The following is a 10,735-nucleotide window of genomic DNA, read 5'->3' on the forward strand; positions in this document are numbered from 1 at the left end:
AAGTTTGCTTCTTTTTTTTTTCTTTGATGATTTGCATGAGGTGGGACATGTTCACTGTCAGAGTTGATAGCTTTGTCATCGTTCTCCTTCCCCCCCACCACGCTCACTGAGTTGAGGAAAGATCAATCAGACATCGACTATAGTGGCATTTAGAGAAACAGTCAGCAAAAAAGTAAAGAGACACACACCATCCTCTGTCTACCCCCCAGCATCCATCTAAACTCCATTACTCTTCAGATCTCAACCACACACACTTTCCCCCTCTCCTCCCTGTGAATGTCCTTCTGATCCCATCAGGGCCGTGTGGGGAGCCAAAGCTGTGGCCGTGATCCTTTTGTTGCCAAGTGGATGCTGTGTGAGAGCTTTAGAGCAGGCCTCTTGAGACTGGTACCCTGACTCCGCCAGATGGATTGCTTCGCATTTGCTCAGCATATCCATTTGGGAACTTGCTGTTGGAGAACCTTTGGGAAGGGGCGAAAATACTGGTTAGCTAATTGGATAAACCATCTGTCTATCACCACCTATGTTGGTGATAGACAGGCCAAATCAACCAATCAGATCAACGAAGCGTATGACGTACTAACAGAGCATCGACAAAAACCACAAGCTAGGCTACCCTTAACCTAAACCTGCCTCAAAACCAACGCTGATTGGCTGTTCGATTGGCGAACGGCTCCACATTTTCTCCATCGCAAGAAGCCAGACTGATCTGCGAGTGGAAAAATGGAGCTCGCGAGATCAGGATGATCTCACGAGGCTATGAGACTGGTGTACTGGCCCCAGAAAGATGGATGAACCCCACAATCCCTGAAACACAGCCTGCTGTTCAGAGACAGAAGAGAGGGTGGTGATGCAAGGCAGATATGTACGCAGACAATGCACACACACACACACACACACACACACACACACACACACACACACACACACACACACACACACACACACAATGCATATGTATTTATTCCTGTATGTATGGCTAGTTATTGTGTAACTTCTTTCTGTCTTCCCTGCCTTCCATATATCTCAACCTTCACTTGTATGGCTCTTCCCTCTGCAATATGTGTGTGTATGAGATCTGAAAAGGAGTCTGGACCTGGATGTCAGTACTGTTACACAATGTCCATGGATAATAGAACCATTTAAATGAATAAGGTTTGAAAATGAAAATTATTTTTTTCTTTTTTTCTGCTTTCTCCCCTAGCCAAATCTACTGGGCCATCACTGGGCAAGGTTATTATGAGGGGATGTTATGAATGGGAGTAATTTACCATATCCCTCAAATCGCCTGAAATATAAAATGCCCACCCGCCCAAACACACACAAACATACACAGCCCTCTAGACACACTCACACACACACAAATATAACCAGATGAATGAGGTGACAGAGATCAGATGGATTTGTGTGTGTGTGTGTGTGTGTGTGTGTGTGTGTGTGTGTGTGTGTGATAGGGCCAGTGTGCGTGAAGCCTGACAGTGCAAACTATTTCCCCATTGATGAAATGCAGTCAGACTCAGATTAAGGCCAATTCAGTGTAACTGTCATGATGAAATCCCCAAAACATCAAAGTGTTGTCAGTGTGGGGGTGCCATTGCATCAGATCACAGCGCATTAGCCAGCCTGCTCATTGTGCAGGAGCCAGCGGTGTTGTGTTGCATGTATATTTTATGGCAGCAACAACAGAGGATGGACCTCCCTTAAATCTGCCGCTGTGCTGAGCGCTAGCGCATAGCGCAGCCCTAGCGCTACGAGCTAATGAAGCAGGAGGACCTGGGCCTGCCTGGAGGCCATGAACGGGTAAGGAGCAGGGGAGGATTCAGTGCCCAGTGATAGGGCACGCTAACTGGGCAAATGGCCTGAGCCTGGGCCTTTTGGAGACCAAGCGGGATTCAGAGCGAAGCAGTCCACATCCCTCTTGGGATGTGTGCTTGGATGTGTGTGTAAATGTGCATCTCTTTGTGTGTGTGTGTGTGTGTGTGAGAGAGAGAGGGAGAGTATTTCTGTGTTAATTTCCATAAAAGAATGCCACTCCCTGTCCCCTTTCTCTTGTTATAATAGTGTGGAGCAGGGATGTAGTGGATGCTAAATGCACGTAAACGCAGTTTACCCACCTCTGAAATTTCAAAAATAGTTTATCCACCTCTTATTAGAGTTTATCCACCTCTCAAAAGAGTTTACTCACCAATTGCAACTTTTAACATTAAAAAATCACACTGTATTATCCACATACACAATATTTACACTCGTCAGCATCTAGGAATCATTTAATACTGGTATTGATATAAACATTGGACAATAACCTCCACCATCACAAACATGTTATGAATGTCTTTTTAAAAATCCGATACAGCATGCGGAGTCCACCTTACCGTGATCACAGAATTCATAATTTACCCACCTCTTATTTTACCACTACACCCCTGTGTGTGTGTGTGTGTGTGTGTGTGTGTGTGTGTGTGTGATATATTAGTTTATATATATTCAAGTCTGATGAAGAGCGTTTAGCTCGAAACGTTACACACGGGTGAAAATCAATAAAAATTCCTGATGGGAGCATGTGTGCAGACAATCCACTCTTTGATAGCCTAGCACTTTTTGTCCAGCACCTGCCTTGGATGTGCGCACCAACTTACTACTTTTCATGTGATATATTAGTGGCATTAGGGTGAGTTTATTCTGGTTTAAGCCACATCCCTCTGCCATAGCTCTGTTGACCCTGAGAGCATGGCTGTTTGGAAGTCATTGGATCACAAACGCATGAAGTACACATACCCCTTATACTCAGGCAGCACACTAAGCACTCAGACATCCACACAACCAGATGTCTGCCTTACTCAGACATCCACACAATGAGCTTCAAGGAGCCCTGCAGCTGGCCGTTCAAGATGTAAGACATCCATCATATTTCCTCTCTCTCTCTCTCTCTCTCTCTAAGTCTCTCTATGTCTCTCTCTTTCTAACTCTAACTCTTTCTCTCCCTCACTTTGTTTATTTAACTTGCTCTCTCTCTCTCTCTTTCTCTCTCTCTTCCTTTATCTCTTCTTCTTTTGTAGACACTAAACTGGTTTGCCACTCAGTTCTTAGATCTGTAGGGACGTTGGCTGAAAACCATACCCTTGCTAACCCAATTCCACGTCAATTTTGGACATTGGAGATGTTCTTAGTGAGGAGTGTACAAAAGGCCCTGGGATCTCTGTAGCCCCTCCTGCCATTCCACTCTTCTTTCTCTTTCAAAAGAATATTTTCTGGTTCTTTTTCCCCACATACTGTATGTTGATCACACACACACACACACACACACACTCACACACAATATTTATATATATATATAGTATGTATTATATACATGCATTTACAAACATACATATACGTATATATTATGTGCATCAATACATTTCATCGAGAAATGTATTGATGCACATAATAGAGATCTACTGTAATAAAGGTTATACAGTAGAGGAAATTGGAGTCCTCAATGGAAAGTTTGAGAAATGCATTTCTATTTTCATGTAAAGGTTTTAAGAATGTGAAAAAAAAAGATTAAGAGAAAGTGAAGAGGGAATTGTGGGACTGTAATCTCAACAGCCGAGAGACCCTCTCAAGGTAATCAATCTCCAAAAAGGCTCTTATAATGGAGCCAGTGTTGCAGAAAGCCCTGCCATTGATTCCAATACATCCCAGCCCTAATTTTAGCCATCCTTTAAAGGCAAGGCTGAGAAGAGAAAAAAAATCCTTTTCCCAACAATATAGGTTAATTGCATATCGGATGGGAAGACTCATTTGTGCGATGGCACACTTTTCTCCTCCGTGTTACCGAGTCAAATATTCTGACAGAGAGGATGTGCAATTTTAATCCGTAGCTCATCCTGTCCTGTCCAAATATTTTACAATTTATTGGGATTTATGTGGAATTTATATGGAATCACCTAGAATGAGCGAGGAACAGCATAACCCCTGGACGATGCTGCAAGAAGCCAAATGCATGTTTGAATCTCATAAATTGGTTATATTGGATATGGAGATTTAGTGTGAATTACGTACTGAGAAGTGTGTGTCTTATGCATGAGCTCTCTTATTTAGTTTCTGATGATGGTATATTTTAAGGAAGAGAACTCTGAGCCAGGGTGATGAAGGGATGTGTGTGTGTGTGTGTGTGTGTGTGTGCGTGTGTGCGTGTGTGAGAGAGAGAGAGAGAGAGAGAGAGAGAGAGAGAGAGAGAGATGTGGCATGGTGAGTGTGTGTATGTGAATGTGTGTGTGTGTGTTTGTGTAATATAACAATATCTGTGGCACTGTGGTTATTCCATCTCAGCACAATACAGTTTTGTCCCCAAAAGGACACTAACCCTTGACATTTCATGGGGCGGGGCACTTGACTGTGGCTGCTGCTGTTAGGTTTCACTTCACCGCCTTAGTATTCACTAAGAATTCACTATTTTTCTCTGACTATAATATCTGGTTGGACCCATCAGTAGGCTAGTGTGATGTGATGTTAAGGGAATTACTTCATGGTGTTATTGTTTCTGCTTAACCAGTGGATAAAAAAATAAAGGCACAATGAATGTATTTTTTAATTTAGAAAATAATTTATTATATTAGGTATAAAAATAATAAAAAATAGACGACTATATAAATTTTATTGGGCTAAATATTCATTTATCTTCCTCAAGGACAGTCAGGAAGCCCATTTCTATAGCCAGATCCCAGACGCCTGGAATGGCATCAAGTTTCTCGATGGCATCGTCAGGAAGAATAATGCCCCCTGTTCCATCGTCCCAACATCTCTTCTGCGGAGGCTCCTCCCAGCTCCCACCAGACACGCCTCCTCTCTTCCTCTGGAGCTGAGGGCAAACGGAGCCCTCCACCTGTGAGGAGTGCTCAGCCTTCAGCTTGAGCTGCTTGTAGTAGGAGGCCATGTGCCGGTGGTACTCCAGCATCTTCACGTACGCCTCCCTGGTGGTGTAGTGGACTGCAGAGCTCCCGGAATGAGTGTCACCACAGGCCCCAGCGGCTGTGTCATGATAACCTGCAGTGGCAGACTGCAGCTCTTGAGCTGGCATCTTCACATTCCCGACTGAAAAGAGACAAACATATTAGTTAATATATTATACAGTACTAGTTACTCTAATTGTTAGTCATTTACAGTAAAATAAACAGAGTTAATCTGATGATGTTCTTACATGTGGATGGGTGAGCATGTTTCACGTTCCCACTATAACTGCTACGAGGCAGAGTGGGATTGAGTATTCTCTGGGTGGATGACACACCATGGCTGGCTGCACACCCAGACCCTCGGGCTGAACCCAGCAATGCAATCAACTGGTCCTGGGTCACGTCTGGAGCATGAGTGAAGTTGCCCACAAACGTCAGGCTCTCCTCTACCCTCACTGGAGCCACAGCAGGGGGTCTAGTAAGAGCCACCTGGCTGCTCCTGACACTGGCGGGCTGGAGGGGGAAGTTGCCCGTGAATGTGAAGGTCTCCTGTTCCATTTGAGGGACTGGGATGGGCAGGTTGACCAGAACACTGCTCATATCCTGAGGATGAGCGCAGAAGTTTCCAGTCTCCCTCCAATGCCGACCTGGAATAATAAAAGACATATTAGACCTAATCTTAGTGGCGATAAAAGCTAGAGAATATTCCATTGGGCACAAAGAGGACATCTTTACCTGCAGAAGACTGTGCATTTTGCACATATTGGTAGGTTGGCACAGATGTGGCAGTCGAGGGCTGTGCAGAGTATATGAGGGCTTCGCCAGTGTTGACACTGGGCAGGATTCTCTGAGGAAGAGGCAGATATGTAGGCCTTATCCAGGATCCACTCTGGTGAATTGTCCGTGGGTAGAAATCCATTGAAAAGGTATAAAATCGCTTTGAAATCGCAGAGGTTAATCACAGGTGACTTGCCTTCAGCTTGTTCAGTAAAGAAGTGAATATGTTTTGCCAAAATTCTACTTTGACCAACATTCTAAGGCAAATATTCTAAATTGCTAAGTGATGGGAAAATCCCTCATGATGTCATCATAGAATGTTCCCAAGAAACAGTTAAATGTAAACAATCTAAATCTAAACAATGCAAATACCTAATATTCAGTAGGCTATACATTATCAGCAAATTCAAAAAATCTGTCCTTTAAATAGGCCACAGAATGCAATTTACAGACAGCTCAACTGAATCAAACTCTAAATCAAACTGATTAAAAATATCATATTCTACCTATTATGTTCTATGGGGAGACATTGAAGTTGGAAGTTCAGAGCTGGATGTAGCCTAGCTGACTAACAGACACACTTAAGCACTTAAACACACAGAGGCATGCAAATACACTGTGACACACACACACACACACACATATGGAGAAAGAGAGAGAGAGAGAAAACGAGAGAGAGACTGGAGCTCTGCTTGACTTTTTGCTGGACAGTCTGATGAGATTAAGCTGACTTTTTCCTCTTTCTTTCCCCCCACCAAGACTTAAATTGCATTACCTCCAAGATCATAAGTTAAGCAGATCTGAGCATTATGCTCTAGGGATTTCATTTCTGTCTTTTCTCTCCTCTTTTCTGGAGTCCTAGTATCACTTTCAGGGCTGAAATCTTCTTAGGGAGCGGCTCCCATTACCCTCCAACACTGGCACAGTTACCCTATTCTCCCCAGGTTTCAATCACAATGCTAATGTGCTAAAGACTGTCACATTTTCACACCGCTAGATCCCGACCCAGCCTGTTTCAAAGGGATTTGCAGGCTTCAGCCCTGCGTGTATTTTTTTTATCAAAGGCTGGATAAATGATAAAAGCAATATTTTAATATTTTTGGACACGCACCGGAGTTGCAGGTTTCTCTTCTCAGGTAAGGGGGGGAAGTGAGTGGGTGAGGTGTCGTGGCGAGTGGGTAAGGTGAAATAGCTGCTTTCTTTCTGTAGTCTATTTCTCAATTTTATGAAAACATGCACAGAAACACTTGGACACACACAGGGATGATATCACGGTCATCGTGTCCAGTTACGCTACATAGCAGGGCATGAGGCTTGGTTCAGCAATTTCACCTGTCCACTGGCCCAATAATCTCAGGGCAGAGGGTGGGCTGTTCTCCCCACTTCCCAGATTTGTTCTGCCTTACCCCTGTAATTTTGCTTTATACACCAAGGGAATTTTCAAGAAAAAAATCATATTAAATTGAGCAAAGAGAATATTCTACTGTGTCATTCTAGTACTGGTAATGTTCTGTTGGAAAATGCAGTTTATTTAAATAGAAAAGAGATGTCAACTGGTACTGAAGCTCACTAATTCCATAACAAACACTAATATACAACATGCTCAGACCAGTATTGCTTCCAAATCAGCAATTAGTGTCAAAAATGTCATCAAACAAGCAAAAGAACACTAGTTGGAACATTGGAGAAATCAAACTACCAGTCAAAGCAGAATGAATTACTATCTGACCCTAAATCGAGAATATAAATTGGCAGAGTATCTCTCCTCTGTCAGAGATACAAAGCGTGCACTCTGCAGAGGCAAATCCTGACCAAGTACAGGCTAAGTGACCACAATCTTCTATCTATCTATCTATCTATCTATCTATCTATCTAGCAGCAAGATACATTTCACACTGTCATAAGCTGAGAGACTCTAGCATAACTTAATTTTATTTTGTTTCATTTATTTGTATTTATATTCTTATACTTATTTGTATAAGAATACATTTATTTATATATACTTTCATTTATTTGTATTTATATTCTTATACTTAGGCTGGCACCAGACATAATTTCACTGCATTTCTTACATCCAGTAACTATATGCATGTGACAATAAACTTCCTTGTATCCTTGTATCCTTATAGAGAATAGAATTGTCCTGTTCTAAAAGTATGCTCATCTGTACATGTATGTACGTATATGTGTATGTATATGTGTGTGTATATGTATGTGTATGTGCATGTATATATATATATATATATATATATATATATATATATATATATATATATATATATATATATATATATATATATATATATATATATATATATATTATTATGTTTCTGTTTTGTTATTGTTATACTGTGATATAGTGTAAACCTATGTCTATGTCTACACATAGACACCTATTTTTTTTTGTGTCTTATTCCATGTTCCCTCCTTGAATTGAATTGAATTGAATTGATAAGAGAAAATGTGAAAAAGAAACCTTAATGTTGATAAAATACAGGAAATAAAATGTATTTGTGTCATGCATGCATGCATGCATGCAATATCCAGGATATTGATCCTATGACTGCGGTGTTGTCAGTGCCTTGCTCTACTTAGTAAAACAACTGCCAAATCTTCTGTTTGTTCATGTCTGGCCTTATTCTGTGTTAGATAGATAGATAGATAGATAGATAGATAGATAGATAGATAGATAGATAGATACTTTATTGATCCCCAGGGGAAATTCAAGGTGTTGTATGTGAAATGTCTCCTGCCATAGCTGCACTCCTGAGACAGAAAGCTACTTGAGTGCAGAGGCAATGTGTGTTCACTTCTTCACATGAAAGTGTTGATGAATCAAGAAAGCTGTTCAACCATCACATACATCCGTACATATCCGTGGAGCGCTTTGTGTAGCGCATTTTTCATGTGTGCATGAAAAATGCGCTATATAAATAAAATACTTATTTACTTCTTTATTTACAGTACTTGGGTAGCAACCTTGGAGGGTGTGAGAACGAGGCCATTCACAGTTAGCACACTGTGCTAGTTTCTTGCCGTCAACAGAGTTCTGGTGACCCATATATATCATGTTGTACATCTCCATATACAAGCATAGACATGCAAACTTTCTAAATGAGTTCATGGCTGACACCTTTCAGGCTCTCATAATCTGACCAATGAGCAAATAGTCATAATCTGACCAATCAGTTTTTGACAAAATGAGCCAATAGTCATAATCTGATAAATCAGTTTTTGATGAAAGTGTTTTTTTTTGTTGTGAATTTTGACCAATTGACCAATGATGAAAGTGTTGGTGAATCAAGAAAGCTGTTCAGCCATCACATACATCCATAAATATCCGTTCGTTCAATTTGAATACATTTTAAACTTTGGTGAATAGTATGTCTGACAGTCATATTTGCTACAGTTCCTTGTCTTCTCTGCTTATTCATTGAAGTGTGCAGTGCCTTAAAATTTCATGAATGTGTTCCATTGAGTTGGCAGAAACTTGGGTATTATTTTAACATAATTACAAAGGTTTGCATCAATTCAGTAATTGTCAAGATAATGACACTAGTGACAGTTTCCGATAGAATTTAGTGAAACTTTGTTTTTTAGAAACTGTTTTGGTTTTTGTCAAATGAGGGGGCTGGGAGGGGTTAAGACAGTCAGTTCAGTCTAAATTATGCACATCATCATGCTTCCAGCTCTTCATGACAAGTGATAATTACACAAGTATCAAAATAAAGTTCTCACGTTGAGTGCAGAGCAGTTATGTGCTCCAAGTCTGTTACACTAAACAACACCAGAGTCCATATCAGATAAATTACTCAAGCTGCCACAAGATCCAGACTCAATTAAGTCTTGTTAAAATCATGATTTTATTTGTATTTGTATATACCGGTATATCATTTCAGTATGCCTGTTTTTATGTAACCATATTAATTTCAAAATGCATCCTTGTCTCTAGAAAATAATTTGCCACACTCTCTCAAAGATGCTCCTGCCAACAATATATATATATGTTGTTGCACTGGTAATTTACTATTCACAGGGTTTGTCAGTGCACAAACACAATATTAATAGCGAGGCAATGCTACTCCCTCTCACTGTCTAGCCAACAGCTGCCATGTGAGTACAAGAGGCATAACAAGAGCAGCGGTAGTCCATCGATACTTCTCCTTCACCCCTCTGTCTCTCCACACATGTGTTTGATAACACCTGTTCTATCAGTCCAACTTTTGAGCACTCTCTGTGACTACACCTGCATAGCAAACAAAGTAATTCATGCTTTGTTTTTATACCAAAAAGGGTAACACTACATGACCCGATTTACCCCCATCCAGCAGGTCTCAGGTTATTTTAATGTGTCGCTGTTACAGTGTACCTACCTAATTAGGTACAGTGGTACAACCTGTGTAACAACATGTACTATCAGGTAATATCATTGTACTTGCATTATGTATTTGTGGGTACCTACATATAGTTGTTACATTGTAATATTGAGTGCTTTTACAAAACTTTGCCAATTTGCCAAAATTTTCATCAGAGGCAAATAGCTGACCTGAGACCTGCTGGATGGGGTAAATCTGATCATGATAGATTTGATATACAAAGCATTCTTAGCTTCAGTCAAGGCCTCATTGTCTTCAGTGTACACGTAACAGCTGTGCTGCTACAACCTTGTTACTCTTTGATACAATGGAATGAACCTATTAAGTGTACCAGTTAATTACTGTCACACATGCTGGCTCAAGCATGTGAAACATAAAGGGAGGTCCATGCAAGAGTAACAATAAAGTATATTTATTAAATAATTATAGAGAAGTCAGTATGTGGAAGCTAAAAACTAAAATGTAGTGCATAGGGTCTAGGGGTATGAGTACAAGTGTTCGACAGCATAACATAACATAAGCAATATAACGACGGCCGAGAGGAGAGGGAGCCCGTCTGCATCCTGAGAGCGGGCCGTTTTAACGTCTGGCTCATTAGGACCAATCGACAGCACACCTGTGCACACCTGCACGGCTACAGCCCCCTGC

General features: G+C 41.0%; 1 protein-coding gene across 1 annotated transcript; it reads right to left on the minus strand.

Moving 5' to 3' along the window:
- Positions 1-4,568: 4,568 nt before the first annotated feature.
- On the minus strand, positions 4,569-5,930 carry LOC121688513. The gene is made up of 3 exons (XM_042068145.1): positions 5,670-5,930; positions 5,183-5,581; positions 4,569-5,076 (listed from the first exon to the last, which is right to left on the minus strand). The coding sequence occupies exons 1-3, from the start codon at positions 5,851-5,853 to the stop codon at positions 4,655-4,657; spliced, it is 1,005 nt and encodes a 334-aa protein (XP_041924079.1). The 5' UTR covers positions 5,854-5,930; the 3' UTR covers positions 4,569-4,654.
- Between the last annotated feature and the right edge of the window lie 4,805 nt (positions 5,931-10,735).

Source organism: Alosa sapidissima, chromosome 17 (genome assembly GCF_018492685.1).
Source record: "Alosa sapidissima isolate fAloSap1 chromosome 17, fAloSap1.pri, whole genome shotgun sequence".
Classification (NCBI taxonomy): domain Eukaryota; kingdom Metazoa; phylum Chordata; class Actinopteri; order Clupeiformes; family Clupeidae; genus Alosa; species Alosa sapidissima.

What these genes read in the sequence shown, in the direction of transcription:
- LOC121688513 (XM_042068145.1), bottom strand. Translation starts at nt 5,853, where the DNA reads ATGGATTTCTACCCACGGACAATTCACCAGAGTGGATCCTGGATAAGG. An exon ending in AAATGCACAGTCTTCTGCAG is followed by an intron (nt 5,582 to 5,669) that starts GTAAAGATGTCC and finishes TTATTATTCCAG; the next exon opens with GTCGGCATTGGAGGGAGACT. An exon ending in ACATGCTCACCCATCCACAT is followed by an intron (nt 5,077 to 5,182) that starts GTAAGAACATCA and finishes GTCTCTTTTCAG; the next exon opens with TCGGGAATGTGAAGATGCCA.